This window comes from Triticum aestivum, chromosome 1D, assembly GCF_018294505.1.
Source record: "Triticum aestivum cultivar Chinese Spring chromosome 1D, IWGSC CS RefSeq v2.1, whole genome shotgun sequence".
Lineage (NCBI taxonomy): Eukaryota > Viridiplantae > Streptophyta > Magnoliopsida > Poales > Poaceae > Triticum > Triticum aestivum.
In genome coordinates, this window is record NC_057796.1 from 379,080,801 (window position 1) to 379,104,691 (window position 23,891).

Genomic DNA, 23,891 nt, shown 5'->3' on the forward strand with positions numbered 1-23,891 from the left:
TGCCTAGTTTGATTTTTGTTTCGGTCTGTATTTTGAAACGAGCGAAATAAGTTTTTTAAAATGTGTGAAATCTGTTTTTTTAAAACACACTAATTTCACTCAAATAAAAAACAATTTCATTTATTTTAGAAGCTTATATTGCTTGTTTAAAACACATATTTCACCATTTTGAAACACTGGTTTCATTATTTTCAAAAACTGATTAATTTGACTTAAAAAAATAAATTTCACTCATTCCAAAAGTTGATTTCTATCAAATAAAACAAGCAATTTCACTTGTTTAAAGAATAGATTTCACTCGTTTCAAAAAAAAGTGATTGAAACAAAAAAAAGTCAAACTACTCAAATATCTAAGATTGGTACTATTCTAAAGGCCTTTGCGCCAGTGGTTCAAATATATAAAATTTGAAAAATCAAAATGTTGGTTTTAAAGATATAAATGATTTAAATAGGCAAAAGTGGAATAAAAGGGTGGATTTGTTTGGGAGAGAGAAGAGAGAGAATGGGGATGTGCATGGCATGGCTCATATATGGATGTGATAGAAGTTGTGCACACAGCTGGTTAGACATAGCCTTATGCTCTCCAGCAACTCTGCTATCCATAAAAAACTACTGTTTAGAGAGAGTGCACTAAAAAAATGCCCTCCAATTTCCCCGAACTTCCCGCACATGTACTAAGAGATGGCTCTTCACCTAAAATTTAGGCGGGCGACAACCGTTTGAAGTTTCATGCCGCACCTTCCCGTGGCATCGTGCCACTTGTGGGATGGTGACGGCCAACATTGCACGTGTCAATGACTTGAAGACCCTAGGCCATTAGCTAGACTTGTTTAATGAAAAATAGAAAAAGTATATGTTTGGAGAAGATGCTTACGGAACTGGAAAAAGATGTCACTAGACAACTTCCTCTATTATATAAACACCCATAAAACCACTTCTACATGGAGGTGTTTACATGAGTAAGGATGATAATGGGTCAGCCCTCTCTGGACCTGAAACTAGACAACTGCCCCTATTATATAAACATCCCATAAAACCACTTTTACATGGAGGTGTTTACATGAGTAAGGATGAGAATGGGTCGGCCCTCTCTAGACCTAACACTCGTTTGGCCCCTCCGCTTTGTCCAGGGACATGGAGCCGACCCAATGATCTATGATGACTGGCCTCATGTCCCATTGGATAACACGGTCTGACCCATTTTAATATTAATTTTGCACAAAATATGGAGTAATAACACAACAACATATTTTCAAATAATACCATTTAGCGGTAAGAATTTTTAGCATGTTAGGATGCAACCTCGTTTCTTTTTCTAGCATGAACAAAAGTTAATTTCGAGTAATACTTGAAAAAATTGGATGAGCACAAGGCTAACAATCCTCGCACATCTATATGCTTCCACGGGCTACGACGGAGAACACGGGCACCACATTCATTCTGCACACGCCTAGCTTGTTGTTGGCCTAGCAGAGGAAGAAAGTAGCCCTTGGGGCAATGGTGCGGAGGGCTTGCGGTGGCAACCATTGGGGTTTGGTGTAGCTCAGAAGGCAGAGAGATGACGCAGGAAGGCGGGAATCGATGAGAAGGAGCACGAGGATGAACAGCGTGGTGGCGAAAAAGGCTCCATTGGTAGCCGACGACAGTGAAGGACAAAGGCAGCGCAGGTAGTTGAGGCATGTCATCCTTTCCCTTCATCCCTTCATACAACTCGAGAGGCGGTTTGACTAATCATCATGGGCCAACAAGGCAATGCAGAGCTCATGAGCACGACGATGGTGGTTCCTTGGGTGATCGTGGTGCGACATAGGTGACGAAAAAGATCTATGGGATGCAATGATGGCGATGAGCTTACGGTCGTGGGCCTGAAGTAGCACCCTCCACCGGTACTACTTTGGGCACGCCACTGGTACTTAGGTTGCCAATCACGAGCGTAGTTTTGTGCTCCCCACTGCTAAGGTTTATGGGAATGAAGACGTCCATGTCATAGTTGTCGTATCCTAATTGATGTTCTATCAAACACCGCTGACGATCCCAATATCGTTGTAGCCATTCACTTCCGACGAGCCCCACCGTCGTTGTCGGTGTCCACGGCTGGATCCAGCAGCCATTGACGGTGGCCACACCCTTGTGCCTGATACGTCTCCATTGTATCTATAATTTTTTATTGTTCCATACCAATATTATACAACTTTCACATACTTTTGGCAACAATTTATATGATTTATTGGACTAACATATTGATCCAGTGCCCAGTGCCAGTTTCTATTTGTTGCATGTTTTTTGTTTCGCATAATATCCATATCAAACGAAGTCCAAACGCGATAAAACTTTACGAAGATTTATTTTGGAATATATGTGAATTTTTGGAAGAAGAATCAACGCAAGATGGTGCTCGAGGATGCCCTGGTAGGCATCCCACCTTTCTTCATCAACAACTATCGGTTAGTCTCGGTTGAGCCTTAGTTTTTTCCTTCTTCACATGATGTGTGCTATTCTTGGAATGTCATTTTATTTTATTTTGCTTGCTGTTTGATTAAAATATTGAGATATGAAATTCTTAAATGAGAGAGAGTCCTCACATAGCTACTTAATTATTAACTACTCACTTGATCTTCACTTATATCTTTTTCGAGCAGTTTGTCATTTACTCTTGTGCTTCACTTATATCCTAAGAGTAAATTGTTGAATGAATTGAATATCATAAAGTTGAAACTATATGTGCTTCATATGCTCGTCCCATGGGGAGTAATGACTTCACATATAAGAAGTATAGGTGGTAAAATTTATTGAAAGCTAACAAACACAACATTGGTCACTTGAACAATTCATGAATGAATATACTATCTTGGACATCTTCTATGATTGTGAGCCCCCATTAATTATTTTCAAACTTGATCAAGTAGTTGATGTTGGACAAGGAAGACAACATAATGAGTTATGTTTGTTTATATTCACATAGAAGTTATATTGTCATGGATCCTCTAACATGTGGTGCTTGCCCAATATCTTTGCTAGCCAAAAATCCGCACTATCTCTACTTGTGCATCAAAAACCCTTAAACCCAGTTTCATGTCACAAGAGTCTAGTATACCTACCTATGGATCGAATAAGATCCTTCAAGTAAGTTGTCATCGATGCACAAGGCAATAAAAATTGCTTCTAAATATCTACGATCTTTTATTGTAAGGGAAAATAAGTGTTGTACGAACTTGTGATGGTAAAGAAATAAAAGCGACAGACTGCATAATAAAGGTTGCCATCACAAGGGCCAATATAACGTGACGTTCCTTTGCATTAAGAGCTCGCGCATCCAAAAATAAAAAGCGCATGACAACCTCTGCTTCCCTCTGTGAAGGGCCTATCTTTTACTTTTATGTATTTACTTTTCATGCAAGAGTCAATAGTGTTCTTCTCTATTCCATTTCTATCTTTTTCTCTTTGCAAGCATCATGTGGTGGCGAAAGATCCAGACACATATATCCAGTTGAATATAGGTGATCATGAGTTATTATTGTTGACAATTATCTCTATGATAAATAAGTTGGGAGGCAAAATATTATGCCCTATCTTACTCTGTGTTCGATGGATGCTATTTGTTCTAAAAATATGCTCTGAGTGTTAGCAATCATGGAAGACTATATGATACTTGAGTATGTGGAATTTGCTAAATCAAAGCTCTTACATAGACCCTTTCTGAAAATAAGATGAATTGCAATTGTTTGATGACTGAGAACATAGTTTGTTAGTTTTCAAGAAAGTCTATGGTCTATACTTTAACATGTGAATAGCTTGCTACTTGATCATGAGAAGTTTTATGAGATGAGCTACTGTTTTATTATGCTAGAAAAAGTGATCGAAATTATCATTGATCAAACTTATGCACTATACTAGCATTCAGACTTCATAAATTATTTCTTTTACCATTTACCAACTCGAGGACGAGCAGGAATTAAGCTTGGAGATGCTTATACGTCTCCAATGCATCTATAATTTATGAAGTATTCATGCCATGTTTACAACAATTTTATATGGGTTGGGTGCAATTTTATATGATTTAAATGAGACTAACCTGGATTGACGCTGTTTTCAGCAGAACTACAATGGTGTTGCTTTTTGTGCAGAAATCAAAGTTCTCCAAATGCAGCAAAAATTTTGACGATTTTTTGGGAGAAAAAAAGACACTAGAAGCTTCGTGGGAATGCCAGAAGAGTCACGAGGTGGCCACCGCCCATTAGGGCGCTCCTAGGGGGGTAATGGTGCGCTGGTGGGTGGTGGGCTCCCTCTGGGCCATCTTAGCATGAGACCGACGCCAAAAAAATCCTATAAATAGAGAAACCACCAGAAATAACCCTAGAACTTGGACTCTGTCGCCGCACGCCTCTGTACCTTCGAAATACCATCTGGAGCCCTGTTCCGGCACCCCGCCAGAGGGGGAAATCATCACCGGAGGCCATCTTCATCATCCCGGTGGCCACCATGATGAGGAGAGAGTAGTTCACCCTCAGGGCTTAGGGTATGTACTAGTAGCTATGTGTTTAATCTCTCTCTCTCGTGTTCTTGATTTGGCACGATCTTGATGTACCGCGAGCTTTGTTAATATAGTTGGATCATATGGTGTTTTCCCCCTCTCTATCTTGTTGTGATGAATTGAGTTTTTACCTTTGAGGTTTCACTATTATCGGATTGAATACTTTTGTGGATTTGAGAACACTTGATGTATGTCTTGCATATGGATACTCGTGGTGACAATGGGGTACTATATTGATTCACTTGATGTATGTTTTGGCATTCAACTCGCGGATTCCCTAGGCGACAATGGCGTAATCTATGCATAGGGGTTGATGCATGTTTTCATCCCACTTTCCCCGGTAGAAATCTTGGGGTACTCTTTGAAGTTCTTTGTGTTGGATTGAATATTATGAATCTAAAGCTGTTTGATGTGTATTGTATAATTGACTCACGGATACTTGTGGTGACATTGGAGTATCTAGGTGACATTAGAGTTGGTTGATGCGTATCATATGGTGTTATTTTAGTACGAACTCTTGGGCTGTTTGTGATACGTATAGGAATAGCTCGATAGATTGATCGGAAAGGATAACTTCGAGGTGATTTCGTACCCTACAAACAATTTATTCTTATGTTCTCCACTAGATAAGAACTTTGGAGTGATTCTTTATCGCACGTTGAGGGATGGTTATATGGTTCAATTATGTTAGCACTGTTGGAAGATTGCACTAGTGAAAGTATGAACCCTAGGCCTTGTTTCTAAGCATTGCAATACCGTTTGTGCTCCGTTTTATCACTTGCTACCTTATTATTTTATATTTTCAGATTACAAAAACCTATATCTACTATCAATACTACACTTGTATCACCATCTCTTCGCTGAACTAGTGCACCTATACAATTTACCATTGTATTGGGTGTGTTGGGGACACAAGAGATTTCTTGTATTTTATTGCAGGTTTGTTTGAAAGAGACCATCTTCATCCTACGCCTCCCACGAATTGATAAATCTTAGGTCATCCACTTGAGGGAAAATTGCTATTGTCCTACAAAACTCTGCACTTATAGGCCCAACACGAGTCTAGAATAAGTTGTGTAGTAGACATCAGACATAGACTGATTAGCTATAGGGAGAGGTGGGGGACGCATCTGTTGGTGGAGAAGGAGGATAAGATAATAGGAGGAGAAGAGAAGAGACGAGAAGGGAGAATAAAGAGGAGTAGACCAAGGCGATCTGGGATGCTGGGATCAACCAATCAGAACACAATATTTCGACCACGCATGATTGACCCAAGTACAAGTGGCGCGAGTATCGGCTACCGTTATTTCTTTTATTATTTTCACTATTATTTACTAAATTACTGGGACTCTTCACCTCGCACCCCCTGCGCAAAATGCCGGCAAGAAAAGGGCTTTGTCCCATACACCAGTTGCCCTTTTATTCTCATAAAATCAAATGAAGCACAAAAATCCTAAGAGTTTGGCATCGTGACATATCATGATATGTCTACTAAAGGCTTCGGTAAAATTTTGAGAATGTTTCACAAATGTTGTCACATGGACTGCTTACAAACCGGACCAACTTCGAGGAAGAAATTAGGTTTCGAGACGAAACAAGGTCAGGTTTGGATGTGAAATGACTGCTACTTCTTCGGTTGGCCTTTAATATTTTTTCACGCAGTTATATGTATCATGTCAAAATTTGAAATTTCACGAGTTTGCTTGATGTACTTAAAATATTAATGCATATAGGCATTTAATGAATATAATTCAAATTTGAACGGCAGGTACATAAAATAATTGCCAAAAATGGATTGAAAACCTAATTGGTGGCCCTTACTCTATGGTTAGGCCTTATGTAAGGAAATGAGAGCAGTTCGAGGAATCGGGTGGTTGAGACACCGATGCCAACGTTGCCCGGGGTATTACCCGCGGCAGTCCAAGACATGACCCGACTATACTAGAAGGCCCTTGCCCGGGTTGTCCAAGGCGCCATACGGGCCGGCTCTCCATAGGCCGGGAGCCTGGAAGGACCCGGCGAGGGAAATGAGACCCGGCCGATGAAAGACCCAGCCTGGGTTGATTAGTGCGAAAGAGAATACGGGTGCCTGAACGTGGCCTAACATGGAGGTGGCCCAATAGGCCCGCTTTGGACCGTTCGAATAAGACCCGGACTAATATCCAGCTTGTAATAGAAAAGAGACTAGTTGTAGTCCTACTAAGACTCTACATATAAGCCGGCCCCTTCAACTTATATAAGGAGGGGCAAGGCACCCCAAGACAGACAAGTTTGAGACATACAAATTAATAGCTCTCGAGATAGAGGTAGCAAAAGAGCACCCTTGTAATCGAGATCATCATCATCAATAGCAATGAAGTATGATGTAGGCTTTTACCTCCACTGTGAAGGACCGAACCTAGGTGGACTTGCGTCTCTCGTTCCCGGTCAACCCCGTTCAAGCGATCGCCTAGGAGCGATGGGCGACTTAGTTCTCTCACGAGGACATCCGCCGTGACAAAACCACGACAAACGTGGTGGTTATTGACATTTTAATTTTGAAAATTTCAAATAAAATCCAAAAATCAGGAAACTTGATATGGTGTCATGATATGACTGCTATATGTGTGCTAAAAGTTGGAGAATATTTTAGAAAAGTTGTCACATAGCCTGCTTACAAACCGGACTATCTCCCACGAAGAAACTTTCGGAGAAGGAACGAGCTAGGTTTGCATGTGGAACGATCGATGCTTTGTTGGTGGTCCTACATTTTTTTATCATGTCAAATGTTGACATTTTTCGTGGTCCATTTGCTATATTTAATCCTTTAAATACATTCTAGCCATTTAATTGATATAACTCCAATTTGAATTGCATGTACATAATCGCCAGAAATGGGCTGACAATCCTATTGGTTGTCTATAGTGTATGTTTATATGCCTTATGCAAGAAAATAAGTGGAGTATCAGACACTAGGAGGCCAAGACTCAGGCACCAACATGGTAGTTATTATCATTTTAATTCTTAATAATTCAAATGAAGCCAAAAATCAGAAAATTTGGTATGGTGTGGTAATATTCTGAGAATTTTTCAAACAAGTTGTTGCATGCAAAGCCACCTCCCCTTCCTCGGTTGACTTTAAAACTTTATTCACACACGCACGCAAGCACGCACGCACGCAGGCACACACGCGCACGCACACACACACGCGCACACACACACACACACGATTACATGTGATCAAAATTTGGCATGTGATCAAACTTTATTCACTCCTCAAATTACCAATGGCGGGCACAAACACACACTCCCCATTGGTACTTGAGTTACTAGTGGCGGGCAACTATACATACCAGGCACTGGTATTTTAGGTTAGAATAACCACGGGCCAGAAAACACCAAGGCACAAATTTCAGCACGCCCCTCGTAACTCAAGTATCAGTGACGGGCGCGGGTTTGAAGAGCGTTGTCAGCGCTTAACAGGCCAGATTACACAACGGTGCGTAGGTCGTTGCCCGCGTGGGCCAGCCCGATAAATCGCTTGCACGTTCGCTTGCCTAAAAAAGAATGCTCTCTTGCTTGCTGCCCATTCATCTAAAGTGTTCGTGGTTAGAAAAAAGTTTGCTGTCTGGTGGTCTACTGTCTTAGAAAAATCATAAATAGTTCATGGGTTTATGAAATGTTCATGAATTTGAAAAACTGTACAAGGATTTAAAATAAGTTCATGAAATAAAAAAATCATGAATTTGAAAAATGTTTATGGACTTGAAATAAAGTTCATGGATTTGGGAAATGTTCGTAAATTTGAAAAAGTTTCATGGATTTAAAAAATGTCCACAAATTTGAAAAGAGTTCGTAGCTTTCGAAAATATTCATGAATTTTTAAACAGTTCACAGATTTCGTGGATTCAAAAAAAGTTCATTGTTTTGAAAATAGTTTACAAATTTTGTGGATTCAAAAAAAAGTTCATGGATTTAAAAAAATGCAAATTTGAAGTAAAGTTCACAAATTTCACGAAAATGAAAACCATTCATTATTTTAAAATAATAAAATAAAAATAGAAATAAAGAATGAACACAAAAAATGTTCACAAATTTGAAAAGAGTTCATAGATTTCAAAAACATTCATGAATTTTCAAAAAGTTCATAAATTTTGCGTATAAATTTCATAGATTTGAAAAAACTCAAGGATTTGAAAAAAAAGTTCACAAATTTTTTGGATTAAAAAAAGTTCATGGATTTTAAAAATCTTTGCAAATTTGAAGAAAAGTTTGCAAACTTAAAAAAAAGCGAAAATGAAAATATTTCATTATTTTAAAATGAAAATAGAACTAAAACATGAACGCAAAAAAAAAAAAGAGACGGAAAAGTAAAAACAAAAAGAGAAAGAGGAAGGGAAAAAACGCATTACCAAATAGAAAAACTTGTGCAAAAAAAAAAACCTGCAGAAAACCCGGCCCAGAAAACCGTTAGTGCAACATGGGTTGTGCGCCGTGTATCATTTTGTAATCTGGAGCACACTGATAATTTTGGCCCACAGCTAATATGGGTCGATGTTACCAGTGGCCGCGCAAACTGGCGCTTGTCAAGTAAGTGGCCAGATTACCAGTGACTTGTAACGGTCCACATATAATCATTTTCCAGTAGTGGCAGCGGACATCTGCAACAATGGTGCGAGATGGGGATGAGCATCTAGGCGGCAAATCTCACGTGACAAGGCTAGATGTGCATCGGCTACGCTAGGTAGCGGTTGGAGATGGAAAGATCCCCCAGCCTATTTTTTTGACTTTTTTTTCAGCATGCAAAACCCCCCTAGTAATTGAACATATAAAGCCTGCTAGGCTAGCCGCCCACCGGAGGCCTTTGCGTCGCAAGATCGTTTTCTATCGAACGATTTCACATAGACAGGATTTTTTACGGTGCTGTCAAAGTCCTGGCTGTTGGTCCTTGTTGACTCCTTTATTTTGCTTTTTCGTGCATGACAGGTGGGCCTCAAATGTCCCCGGGCCCAGCGTCTCGTGTGTGTCCCGTGTGCGTCCTGGGTAAGAGAAGGAGAGAAGTGGGGGTGCACGGTGAAAACCTAGTCACCAATCCCTCGCATCCCTGAACAGCCAATCCGCCCGCTCCCCTCTTCCCCTGCCCTCCTCTACGCCGCCGCCTCCTCCCCTTCCCTCCTCTGCGCCGCCTCCTCCTCCCCTTCTCCCCTGCTTTCCACCGCCTCCTCCTCCCCTGCTCTCCACTGCACCGCCTCCTCCTCCCCTTCACTTTTCTCTCCTGGGGCGGCGACAACCTACAGGCAAAAGGCGACGGCGATGTCGCTCAATTTGATCTGCAGGAGAGAGAGAAGGAAGGAGAGGAGGGAGAAAGGAAGAGGAAAGAGAAAAGGGAGGTGCGGCGACGGATGGGTGAGGGTCACCGGAAGGAGCGCCGCCGGCTCGTCGCCTTTCACACCGAGGTGGAGCAAATATGCCTCTGTACAGCCCTCATGCTCGCAGGTTCCTCCTTCATTCCTGCCTCCCCTCTTTTGATTTTTGATTAGTAAAGTTGTACCTGCTTGTCCCTCAAGTTTCCTCCCTTTGGCTCATGGATGAAGCTGTCGGCTGCAGGGGCCTTGCGAGAAGTGGAAGGTAGAGGTCGTACGCCAGCCGGAGCAACAGGAGCAAGGATCTGGCGTCATCTGCCTCCCGGTTGCACAACACCACTGCATCTCCTTCCTGTTGTTGTTGGTGGCATCCGCCTCTCAGTTGCATGCTGCCACTGCATCTCCTTCCTGTTTTATTTTTAGATTTTACATGTTCAGCTATAGGTTGGCTTGATCTCTTGTGTCGGGGAGGTGCGAGGTTAGGCATTTAGGCAATGGCAGCCACAGTTTCAGTGAAGGATGTCCATGCCATGTGCAATGAGGGATAGGCCATCAGCACAACCGTATGCGTGTTTTAGTTTTCCTTATTTTCCTAATTTTAGTTCTCTACGGTCTTCTATTTTTATTTTTATTGTTCTTATTTTGTATAGGTCCTTTGGGTCCTGATGAAAGTCACTGTCGGTGGCAGGGAATTCGTCACCGGATGCGTCCTATATGTGGTGATGATCTCCTACTTTCTTTTCTTGACTTGTGTTTTGTTCTTCCTTTTTGTCCAACTTAGTAATCGTGCTCTTGCTTTTCCTTTCGTCTCCGTTGTAGATGGGTGTGTTCCCATCTAGTCGTTGGTGAGAAACGATTTCTTCTAGGCCAGTGGTGTTCCTTTGTGCTATAGCCAGTGCGCTATCTCCTAGGTAGTAGTTGTTTTCTTCCACTACCTACATGTACTCCTTAGGGCTCCTTTGATTGGAAGGATTTTCATAGGAATGGAGGAGGATTTGAATCCTTAGGATTTTTTTTTCCTATGTTGGTTGTTTGATTCAGGGATACCTATTTTATCTTTCATTTGCCCTTCTGCTCTCCTATTACCACTATCTTTCCCGAGTGTGTGCCCTTGCTTTATGACATCTTTCACTTAGGGAGCAGTTTACTTCATTGGCTTATTCCTTGCGTTTGAGCTGGTCATTGTTTGTAGCTAGAGTCAGTGGAATAATGAAACCATTTTAGATTTGAATTTACTCTGCATTTAAAGTGATGTTGAACTCTGGGTGATGAGATCGATCGTTGAGCTTGAGGAGGTCTGAATTCATTTTTTTTTCAATTCTAATTTAGTCCAGCCTTTTAAACAATCATTGTTACTTCACAATAAATTTGATTATTTTTACTTTTTTGTCCTTGTTGTAGTGTTTAGGTCTTTGAAAATTCACTACTATTTGTTTCTGAAGATAAGATTTACACATCTTCGAAGTTGCACTTCCATGGTACTTCGCTTTTGGTTTTAACCATAAGAGCATCAGCATCAGCCAGGAGCTAGGCCTACCTCTCATTTATGTTTTGTTCATGTAAATGCCCCTCTTTCACTCTTATTACATTTATCTTGGTGTGAGTCATGAGATTCTTTTCAGGTGATATCAGTCTATATGTTTACCAAATCAATTTTCCAATCTATTTTTCCCTGCCAAGGCTTCAACTTGCCCAATACATTATAGAAAGCAATATTAGATAGGGATAAATGTAAAGGCTTGTGCCGCTGCCTGTGGGTCTAGGTGCCTACGTGTCTATGTTGCTATGGAGGCTCATCGCTTGCTCTATGTCTAAAACAATCGCATGTGTTACTGTTTCTTCCTCCCTGCCCCTTCTCTTACCAGCCAAGCTCATCAGTCCTTCCCGCCTCACCCTCCTTTCACTCCCTCGCTTCGTCTCTCGCTCGCTCTGTCTGCAACTCGTCTACGGATATATGTGTCTGGATTTAGTTGATACTCCTACTGTGTTTCAGACGTGGTGTTCTTTCTTGAATAAATTAGCAGATGCTTGCTTCTGTTAATTAGAGCTCTTGCATTAGGAGTACTACGCTGTGCTTGCATGCAATTCTCTTGGTTTAAACAGCAGCAGTGCCCAGTCAACAATTAGTAGAAGTGGTTATGAGATGAGGCAAAGGAGAGCAGAGAGGGCCAGCCGTCGTATATGCAATGCATGGAAGTGGCTAATGATTCCATTCAAGTAATGAATGAATAGTAGTTGCTAATTCTATTATAGTGATTACAAGCATAGTTGACCTATCGTCTGTGTGGTGTGGTTGTTATACACACTCTTTACATTTGTGTTTTCCCCTTCTAGCTTTCATATGCGTGCTTCCAATGTACATACGTCTGGGTTCATCTCCGCCCTAGATGCCCGTGGCTTTCCCTCTTTTGGTGCGGTTTAGAAATAGAGAGTTGAATGATAGGAAAAACAGACAGAAGAGTGAAAATTATGTGGCTGCATTGCTGATGAATTTTACAATCTGAAGTTATTGCTTATGGATACCAGTATTACATTGGCATTGGTTTTTAGATCTGCTTGTTCTTACCTCTTTGCCTATATGCTCTATAGGGGAGCTTTTATTCTCTGTTTGAACTGTGATTTCTGAATTTGGTTTCTTACTAAAGAAATAACTAAAGCTTTGCTTTCTTCGAAAAAGAAGCTTTGCTGCTGCACACTATTTTCTTGCCTTTCCTTGAAGATGATTATATTGATTAGTTGCGGGCTTTTATCTCTCTACGTTTTTTGCCTCTGTTTCCAGGTTATTTCATATAAAGCCATGAACCTAGCATGAACTCGAAATATGAACCATTGTATATGAAGATGCTATCTGAGTACGTATTTGCATGTTCGTAGATCTACTACATATGCTTTATTATGTATAAATATGCCATGTAAGTATCTACCTTTAGGTCATTATTGCTTGCACATATAATGGTTCCAGTATCTGGTTTGATTTTGTTTTTATGTGTGAACAGAACCTATCATGGAGGAGGTTGACATCACAGACAAGTTCATGCTTGAGGTCATTTTCATTAAGCCGCAGCTCGCACAACCACTATTTTTACTACTGCAAAGTTGGACAGAGTTTTGCATAACAATCAAGTTCCGTACCAGCACGCGGCATCAGCGACATGATGCTGAAGCAATGGCACTATCCGGAAATTCATCTAATTCCATAGAAGTTGCAACGGATGTTGCAGCGGCTCGAGTTATCAGATACATGGAGGCTGTGTGTGCCAAGGTGCTCAAGGACTATAGTTACAACAAATTGCAAACAAAGGAAAGAGAATTGCATCTAATTGGTTTGTTAATAGACAAAGAAAAGTAGATCAAAGAGCAGAATTGGAAGATCAGAGAGCTTAGCAAAGGCTTTGCAGACAATATGTATCAAGTTAAAAACACTTTTGCTGGGATTCATCACATAGCTAAAGACGGTGTATACTCAACCAGTTCTACAAACGGCAATGACCCCACAAGGCTGCTGTTGATGTGCAGAATGAACTTGCTCATCTGCAGTATGCAGTTGACTGACTGATGACTCTATGCAGCTGATTCGAAACACATTGGTTTATCCCTTTTAAATAGAGTCTACTTCCATAGCCTATGTACCTTTGGAAGATGCTTACCGGCTATAACAACTTTATTTAAATGACCAGCGATACCGCCTGCATCTCACCGTGCTAACTAATTAGTCTGTGAAGTTTTGTGTATAGGTTCACCCAAAGAACATGTTTACTTTTGGCACTACTCTCTGGTCATCATGTTTACTCTACTAAGCTACCTAAATAGCCTATGAAGCTTTGTGTGTATAGCTTCACCCTAAGAACCCGTTTGCTTTGGCACTACTCTCTGGTCATATATAAATTTTGAATGCATGATGCTATATTGTATCCATGTGATATATCTATGCCGACTGAGTCTACTCAAGCTTTCTGCTTCTGTGAAATAAGAAATCCACTTATATTGCTCTATATCTGAATATCCACTATTTGTAATACAATCCACATTGCATCATCTTGCCATCTACATCTCCTATTTACTCAGTACTAATAACATTCCTTCTAACTCGCTCCTTGCGCCATTGGCGCAACCAGGTCATCTAGTGGGGAGAAAGGATGATTGCTGAGAGCTCCATTCCTCTAAATGCCGTTTTTTTCGCAGTCAAGTGTTTTTTCGGATGGTTAAGAGATGCTCTTACTACACCTAGACCGTCAGATAAGAGAGATGAAAGCCAATAGAAATCAAAAAACATCAACTAGATATTTATGCATGCAAGCATGACAGAATTACTTGATTCCCATCAGATTACTTGATATCCCAACAGACTACTTGGTTCAGGAATTCAACAGATTACTTAGTTCAAGAATTGAAAGTCTTTAAGCAAAAGGCGAGACGCTCAATGACAGGCAGCTCAAAAGGTGAAAATCTCAATGACAACCCGACTAGAGACCAGATCCAGAAATCTTCCCTGTAACACTCAGACAGTTGCTCAACCTTGGGGCTCCGAGACATCTTTCATGGCATCATAAGCTTTCCTGCGTATTGCAATGAGAATCATCAGACATGGACGCCCAATGGCATCTGTAACTAGTAACACTTTTGGAGCAAATGCACAATAAAAAATGTGGACAAGAAAAGGCCAGGCATATTTCTTTTGATAAAAACAGCAAAAAAGCAATAATCTAAGGTCATATACAGGAACTGAAAATAGAACAGAGCTTAATTAACACATCCCCAATTTCTGAAGGTAAAGACAGGTTTTTATCTACGGCATAGTAAAAAAATGAATAACACTATGTAACTAACAATAAGATGGGCTGAAACATGGAGTTCAGTACACGTCAAGTTAACCACCAATAACGAAAGGAAATCTTAAAAATGCATAATGTAAACAATGAAGGTTCTGCCCAAATGAAAAAAACAGTTAGGAAGATGGGATACCGTAATGCGTGCTCCATCTCAGTGTTGGCCGGGTCCAACTTGAGTCCATCCGAGAAATGTTCGCGTGCACCCTTGTAATCCTGATGGTAAACCACTAGTTAATGGTCAAAAATATTTAGCAGACAAATTGACAAAGAAGGAAAAACATCCGATAGTATCTTCTATGTAACCTTGAGCAACATCAGAGCTGCACCCTGCCGGTAATAGGCTTTTGGCCAGTCAGACCGCAATTTTCTGCATTTGTAAGCATCCAACGGAGCCTTGTCGCTCTCGCCCATGCGAAGCCAACAAAGGCTCCTGTTTGAGTACAATGTTGCAATTTTGGGATTAAACCTTATTGCCTACAGCCAACAACTCAAATCAATAGCGACCATAAAATAAATAAACTGTTTAGAATTTGTGAACAACGAGGTAGCAAATCAGCATGCACATGGCTGGAAAGAGATCTGAAATAGTATAGATGATTACTTGACTAAAGCAAGAATGAGCAACAATGAAAAACAAGGCACTCAACATACAGTTACCACCATGCCCAACATGAATAAAAAAAGTACTTATATTATAATTCCATGTGTCTTCCTACAAATGACTATCATGATGCTTTTTATCTCTACTCATAAACAACAGTTTTATACGAGTATATGGCAGTTGAGTTGTAAACAAAACACTGAATATATGCTCAAACAAATTCAGCATCATTAGATTAGCACACTATGATAATCTTCCCTTGTCATGTTTATGACTTGGGAAGCACATTGTCTCATTCTCCCTATGATTTGTAACAAAATCAGCACTGTCTAATAGCTCCCGACCTTGCGGATTTGGACCTTGCCACACTAGATTCAAAATCATTGAAAACAACTACCTAGTTCAGTCTTCAGTGTGAAAATTTGGGTAGTTAGATAAGTTTTCCCAAAAGAATATTTATGATCAAAAGTAAATCCAGGAACCATGTCTGCTTTAAGCCATAGAGCTTGAAAAAAGAGGTACAATCAATTATGATATTGGACAATATGAAATATGGGAAAGGACAAATATAAGATGAAATATGGGAAAGTATATGTTGCTTTAATATACCACAGTGTAGGATTTTGCTGCACTAAGATAATCCTCCTGCTTGAAACTACAGTCCGCAAGTTTCTTAAAGCCTTCCGCTTTAGTTTTACTTCTAGACTCAGGCTCATCCTGAATCATCAAGAAATTGAAATTTATGAAGAGTTCAGATGCACAAGAATAGATAGATTTTAACAAACATATTTAAAATTGCGACGTAAAGGTATGGAAATATGGATCTCACTATACAAAAATCTTTTTGCTAACATATACAGATAACCATACCAGTTTCCACCCTTACCCACCAGGAAAGTCACATTTTCATCGGTAATAACTAGCAAGATGGTATTGATTTCCACCATTTAAACTTCAAGCGCACATTGTAGGATACTATGTACCATATGCTAACTTATACATAACATAGATAAAATTTCCTTGTATATTCTTGCGCAAAAGGGATTAAATCTTGAATTGGTATTACTTAATAGTTATTTAATTCAATTAGCATGAAATTGTCTTGCATTTGAGACATATTGTTCTGAAAATACTTGGAAAGGCGACTTTGATAATAAATGGCAACTTCTCTTTTCTGTCTTGTCTGGTAGCATGAACAAAATATTAACGTGAGCCCATGTAATTAATATTGACCCATTCCCAAGCCATTGTCTCTAAAATACTGGAATAGGTATTTTGACGTATAATCGTTTATACCAAATCATTAGCCAACAACTTGCTCGTTCAGAATTTTGACCTATAATTGTTGCTTGGAACAGCGGTGTGGCTGTGCCTAAGTAGCTCAACATCTCTGCCTAACACCACATTTGCCAGGCTAGATGGCTTAGTCACATGCAGTTTGTTGCCAAATTGTTGTGGCAAGGTTGACCACCCCCAGCAAGTTTTAGAACCCTGCTTTGTGGTGGGCTGGTTGTCCTACAATGGTCACAACACAAGGAGCGAATGGAGGTTGGCACCAAGAAGCTAGATTTGTTTGGCAGGATCAGCTCTGCAGGCTGTTGACCCACATGATTAAGGTTGGAAGTTGATCTCACATATACAATCTAATCATGGCACATGACTCACACATGTGTGCTAGGGACTAGTATATTTAGACTCGGAAAACTGACATGTTTTATCATGGTTGGTAACATGGTACAGGAGTCATACGGATATTTCCGAAAACTGGTGGAATATTAAAACACCTGGAATTGGAGTCTATAAATAGGTCCCTACCCTCTAGCCTCAATACGCATTGTGAGCGGCACCACGGATAAGGCAGGGGAATTAGAGGGTAGACCGTATAGTCCACAAATTCCTAACATGGAGGGCTAACCAATTCCTTAAACAAACACTACATCCCTTAAAAAACACGTATTGTTTGCTCTTTCCGCTTTTTGGTTTTCATGATGTTGGTCTCGCCCACTTTCAGATGAGGCCAATATCTACCTACTTTATAATAAAAATTGTAATAAGTTAAGATATACGCATATGCATCTATGATGCAGAGGCAAGGGGTAATAAAAGCTCCCACTATACTAAAAAAAGTTGAGAGAATAGCGTTTCTGTTCTCCCTAGAATTCCTAAAGTTTATGTGAGGATTGCAACTTGCTAGGGTTCTAAAAAGCATTGAGTGTGTACACCATGTCGCAGGGCTTACTAGAACTCTAGAAAAACAGAACTCAACCAACATTTAGTGTCAAAGAGGTTAATCTTACATCATCAGGAACAAAACGGTTGGCAGCAACATCCTCCATAATGTAATTGACGAAGTCAGTTGAAACAAGTTTTTCAGAATGGAGATTTTCCATAGCATAGGTTAAAGCTCCCATGCGATCAGCACCAGCCTGTCACAGAAACAGATGTTAATTGTATGTCCTCAAGATAACCTGGGTAAGTCAGTAATAAAGATTTACGGGGTAGCATTTCAAATTTCTCCACTTTCAGGTATAAATAGGAACCATAGTGTTACTAGTTCAGCACTAATTTTCAACTAGTTCATCTGGTTGAGTTCACTGTCATCATACTTGTGGTAACCACATTGACCACAAATTCAAAAAATAAATGGTTAATAAGGTGTCTACTTCAAGTGGAACAAATTGTCATTGTGCACAAAACAAAGGCCAGCATAGGATGTTGAAAGTTCTCATCTTTAGTGAGATTTTTTTGTCATTACATAGAAACTGGACTCATCAAAATTGAAGAACTTGACAAGGCTAAGACGAGGGTACAATACCTCAATCAGGAGAACCATACAGTTCCTTGAGGTGGCATCTATAGCTGCAATTAGAGGTGTCTTGCCATTTACCAATTTGTTGCACTGGTAAGAAAAAAGATATCAGCTTCTATAGTTGAAATGATAATAAAGTGATAATGGCAAAATGTATACATAGAGATCACTAGAATCAAACATGTTTCCAAGCACTATAAAATACATGAGCACAACTTACTGGTCCAAGAAATTTCATGGCTTACTAGCATCTGATTAAACCTTGATATTTTAGGTGGCACTTTAAAAGTGAGGGACATCACAAGATAGACAAAATTATATTGTACCAAATATGTAAAAAGGCAATTGGATCAACAAAGTTTATTTTTAATGTATCGACACTGAAGGGACCGATGGTGACAACAACGTTAGTAGAACGTTGCATGCATCGACAACAGAACTATTACTAATGCAAGTTAACATATTTAACAGTATAGTAAGGTAAATTTGTTTTCCTGACCGCTGCAACAACACGATCTTAAGAGTTAGGCAAGGTGTTTATTTAAAAAGAAGCTGATGGCATGATCTGAACCAGGAGAAGAAGAAAAATATAACCAAGATGTCAAGAGTTAGCTGTTCAAGAGTTATGATGGCATGATTTTAACAATGTGGAAGATTTGGTTGCTTCCCAATGCCAGCGGGTTTGAGAATAGAGGCCGAATTGCCAAGAACTGGTGGATTGCATTCTCCATGAGGCTAGCCTTTGGAAAGGGGCAAGGCCAAGGTGTGACACCTCTTGCGGCACGCAAGTTCTCCTAATGTTGCCGCAGTTTTGATCCACGGTAGGCACGGTTGTTTACTTCTTTGGTGGGTTTTTGATCCAAGGTAGGCACGGTTGTTTACTTCTTTGGTGTGTTTTTGTTAGCTAGGCCATAGCTTTTTTGCTAGATTTTCATTTTGCTAGATTTGGCCCTTCAGCCTTTGCTTGTTCTTTGCGTCATCTTGATGTTCTCTCTAATACAAAATGACACCTCATGGTTGGCTGCTCCTTCCCGCGCACAATCTGGTATGAGACCTCTCCTAGTGCCGCTCAACTACCACCGTGCTCGACCCTGCGTCACCTTTCACGGATTGGTGAGCGGCCTCCCCTCGACACTGTACGACCTGGTGGATTTGGAAACACCAGAATGGTTGCGTCTTAGACTCGTTGCAACCCTCCATGTCCCGCTTAGTGCATGACATTAAGGACGAAACACGCCTATGGGCCAAGGCCGGCGCCAAAGGGATCAACATAGTTATTCCAGAGAGTTAGCATTTTGAGCTTCTGGGCTGAACACCCCAGCATCTTCTGCTCGAGCATCGGTGGACGTGCCCTTGTGTGTACGCGGTCCGCGATGCTCACTCCCCATGTACTTCTCCTAAACTCCTTCTATCAATGAAATGATACGCAAGCCTTTTGCGTATTCACAAAAAAGAGTACAAAATGCCACACATTTGAGCTTAACAAGTAGAAACATACTCCCTCCGTCCCACCGTAAAAGGCTTGCGTATCATTTCATTGATAGAAGGTTGAAAAATGATCTTATATTATGGGATGGAGGGAGTATGTTAATAGAGGATGAGAAAAACAGCTAATGACTTTTCTTTAGCAGAACACAAGAAAAATTAAAGTTTACCATGTACATTCACCTGTCCAATGTGAAACTTAAGGCAGAAACGTATGCACTTATAAACTTACATCTGCATTATGGTCCAATAAAATCTTCATAATGTCATCATGCCCTTTAGTAGCAGCGCAATGAAATGGTGTCCCACAAAAATCTACCTGGTCGATGTAAGCTACCGGGTCGATATAGGCTCCTTTAGCAATCAGTTGTTTAACAGATTCACAAGTTCCTGAAAAAAGATGCACAAACTTGCTGGATAAGAGAATAGGTATTTCTGCCATATTCGCATTCTGAAAGAAAATGAACTCATGAATTTATTACAGCAGAGAATAGGTATTTCTTGGGACGAGATCTTTCTTCTGAAAAGTAACGATTTGTTCAGTGGACAATCAAATGCAATACATTCTGTGGCTAGATGTTTATATTTATTACCATATGAAATAAACAAAAATAGATCATAGCATAGTACAACACTAAGCCACACCATAGTACACCTTAGAAATTGAAAAGCCATGAAGAAAAATTGCAGCGCACAAATGCAAAACAGAGGCATATGTATTCATAGAAATAGACCTGATACTGCGGCTTTGTGTAAAGGGGAGAGCCCATTGATGTTGAATATGTTTGGATTGGCACCATGATGAAGAAGATATTTGGCAGTACCCGCATGATAACAAACTATTGCAAAAAACAAAGGTGTTCTGCCTGTCAAGAACATAGTAATTTAGCTCGTATTGATGCAAAAGCCTTTCTTGATTTAGGAAGGAAATAAGATGCTTCTCTTAAAGAGTAAGAGGGTGCTTGGATACGTTTTCACCCACATAAAAAGACACGGAAGTGTCATAATAGTGCATTATCTTTTCTGAGAGCATTAAATGTAGAAACAACTACTCAAGACACACAAAGTATATCCATGGTTCTCTATATTATATACAATAGAAAAGGGAACGAGTTATAAAAAAACACAATAGAAAAGGGAACAATTTATATGCATCTGTCTAAAACGTAATTAATTCGACCATGAAAAAAATATCCTCGATGGGAACCGACTTATAGAATATATCAGCCATGCATATGTAGGATTTTTTTTGCGCTGATGCATATGTAGGATATTACCTGCGGTATCAAGAGCATGGTCTATTTCCATACGAAGCTATATGGTCAACTTTTTGTTTTCTAAAACAGGCATGGCACAGAAATATCTTAGCTAGCATTAACGAGACAAACTGGTGGGTAGCAAATATGCAGAGCAACATAGATGTTATATGATCATTGCTTCGTGAGTGAGCACAATAGCTATTTCCTTAACACTACCATGCATAAGCTTAGCAAACCCAACTGCCCAAAAAGATCATGCACAACAAAATCAAATTTTTGATGAAGCAACTCATATAAACAACAATTATTTGGAGGACAATATGCAAAGCAAAACAAAGCTGCCTTCCGGCATGACCCCACTTCAAATGCAAAATAGCACTTGAAGAAATTTGGCGAAGCCCCTGGCGGCGACGGGGGAACCCTAGATCGAGCGGCCCAGCCCCCTCCCTACCTTCCTCCTTACCTTGCCGCCACCATAGGAAGGGCCGGCGAAGCCCGCGCCGGTTCCCGGGATGGTGGCGGCGGGGCGATTTGGCCGGGCCCAGCCCTCCCACGACGAGCTCCACTCCCCCACTGTGTGCGGCGGTCATGGCACCTCTGGCGCGGCCTGGATCCCGACGGGAAGCTTCTCACCTGCGGTGATGTTGGCCCCGGTTGGGTGGCGTCCCCCCTCCCCCCCGATGTGTGCTGCGGTTTTGGCTCGTCGACGCGGCCTGGATCTCGACGGCGGCTCCCCGGCGGCGGCTGTCCTGACTGGGTGGCGTCCCTCACCCACCCCCACCATGTGGTGAGGCGTTACCCGGTGGCGTCCCCTGTGGTGTGGGCGCGAGGCAGTGGCAGCAGGACCTGCACTCTCCAGGTGCCTCGCTTGTCAACGTCCTCGGCCGGTGCGGCTCCGGCCCTGGCGCTTCAAAGGCTGCGTTCCTCTCCAGCTTCTTCGGTTCGCTGGTCCTCGCCGGTGTGGCTCCGGCCCGGCCGCCCAAGACCTGCGCTTTCCAGTGTCTTCAGTTTGCCGGCACCCCTACTCATGCGGCTCCGTCCCCGGCGCCCTCGTTGGCTGCACCCCTTCCAGCCTCGTGGGCTTGCTGGTGTCTCGGCGGATCCGTCCCGTGGCCCGGATCTGTGTTCCTTCCAGGTCCTCGCCTACTTGCGGCGCCACCCTCCTATGCCAGCTTCCGTCGCCTTCCCTGCCCCGTCCGCCTCCTTGCCTCGTCCACTCGTCAGATCCGAAGCACGTGTGCCCGCAGCTCCCCTACATGTGGTGGCAACTTCGACCAACATGTTTACTTCCTCGGCTCCTGATCTCAACCCGGTGGATGTGGGATTGTTCAAACTTGGCCAGGGTGAAATCCCTGCTTGGCTTGCCTATTGTGACAGCAGCGACGCTCGCGTGTGCCGTTACCTTCTTGGAGGCGCTGTCATGGCCTATACCTATGCCCTTTGAGCATGGGGGGAAACCCCAGGTCTGGCTCTCCAGATCGGACAACGACGGTGCCATAACGTCGTTCCTCTTCTTGAAGGTGTTGTCTTGTTTGCTCGGTGTCCTTGGCGTTGGATTTTGAGTTTTGGGGACGATTGTGTCGGTTCGGACTACATCTCATGGCTAGGTGGTCTTAGTTGCGTGTGTCCTCTTTGGGCTGAGCATCCCTCTTCCCTCTGCTTCGGGCACAATACTCGCGCCTTCTTGCTTTCGTGTAGTGTGTTGTACCCTATCATGTACTTTCTCTATCATCTTCTATCAATGAAAAGGTACGCAAGCTTTGCGTATTCGCGAAAAAAAGAAATTTGGCGAAGCCATAACATCTACTACTTTCCTATAACGCTGTTAACGAGGAACAAAATTGTCGACAAAATCCGAAATCAGCATGGGGTTTCTGAAGGAGACCTTCCTTGTCGACGACATTCACATCAACCTGGAGTTCCTCGATGAGGTACTTGCACACCTCCAGCCGCTCTCCGCCGGCAGCACAGTGCAGTGCCCCGAAACCCTCCAGCCGTGCATCTTCCGCCCTGAGCTCCTCTACCGTTTCCTTGAGGCGGCCCCTGCCGTTGTCCAGCTCCATCAGCAGACCTGCAGCGGATTGGACAGAAAAAAATCAGCACTCAATCTCCGGACCAAGATCCAAGACGACGAGAACGCCACGTACTCTTGAAGAGGGGGAGATCTCCAACAAAAGCCGCTTGAAATATCCTATTCAGCATCGGCCCGCCGACTGCAGCACGAGAAGCAGCGTTAGCGTTTGGGGCTAGGGTTCGCACTTAGCAACGAGATATTTGGGTTGGGGCCAAGGATGAAATGTGAAGGAGACGCTTACCGGTGGAGCGAGCTGGTGGGCGCGGCAGCTCCATGGCATCGATGGAGAGTAGGAGATGGTAGGGCTTTTCGTGAAGGAGGAGCGGAGAGGGTGGGTTTTGCTTTTTAAAAGGGAGGGGGGGAGCCGAGAAGGCAATGAGGAAGGCGAAGTGATCCGCGCGAACGGAGAATGTGGGCGGAGTCCCACTCCTCGGCATTGAATTGACCTACGTTGGACGTGTTTGGTTGCCTGCATACTGATAGACTTTGGGATCGGGTAGGGTAGATTAATCCGGTGAACCTACCTTCTCCTTGTGGCTCGAGGAGGTCCCGGTGCCGGCCATGGTGACGGTGGCCGGTGATGGCAGAGAGTAGCGGTGGCGGTGCTTCCCGTCAGCACTTCACTAACCCTAGATCGGTAGGGGATGTAGGTGGGGTGTACTGTGTCGTGACGAACCTCGTATTACGAGCCGCGACTCCCACCACTTTATATAGTGCAGGTGACAGGGGCCCGTCAACCATAGTGGGTTGAGCGCCCCCGATCAGGGCACGGATCTAAGGGCCAGGTGGGCCGTTGGGCCCACACGGTGGAGATCATCCTAACATTCTCCCCCTTGATCTCAACTTTTTACTTTTGACCTTATACTTTTACTTTACTCGTTTCATAATGATGTCTACTACGCAACCTTCTTCTTATAGACGTTGTTGGGCCTCCAAGTGCAGAGGTTTGTAGGACAGTAGC

The 23,891-nt window shown here is 42.1% G+C and overlaps 1 protein-coding gene and 1 long non-coding RNA gene across 4 annotated transcripts; one reads left to right on the forward strand and one right to left on the reverse strand.

Moving 5' to 3' along the window:
• Positions 1-9,401: 9,401 nt before the first annotated feature.
• LOC123182211 (uncharacterized) lies at positions 9,402-13,146 on the forward strand. Of its 3 annotated transcripts, none has more exons than XR_006492062.1 (3): positions 9,583-10,006; positions 10,118-10,592; positions 10,693-13,146. It is a non-coding gene; the product is annotated as an uncharacterized lncRNA (long non-coding RNA). The 3 variants fall into 3 exon arrangements; XR_006492061.1 differs by having other exon boundaries at positions 9,585-10,006; positions 10,118-10,436; positions 10,524-13,146; XR_006492060.1 differs by having other exon boundaries at positions 9,402-10,006; positions 10,118-13,146.
• Positions 13,147-14,383: 1,237 nt separating this feature from the next.
• On the reverse strand, positions 14,384-23,493 carry LOC123170415 (uncharacterized). The gene is made up of 10 exons (XM_044588283.1): positions 23,455-23,493; positions 23,172-23,235; positions 22,742-22,927; positions 19,830-19,987; positions 18,119-18,202; positions 17,601-17,729; positions 15,913-16,020; positions 15,006-15,176; positions 14,836-14,915; positions 14,384-14,429 (listed from the first exon to the last, which is right to left on the reverse strand). The coding sequence occupies exons 1-10, from the start codon at positions 23,491-23,493 to the stop codon at positions 14,384-14,386; spliced, it is 1,065 nt and encodes a 354-aa protein (XP_044444218.1).
• Positions 23,494-23,891: the final 398 nt, after the last annotated feature.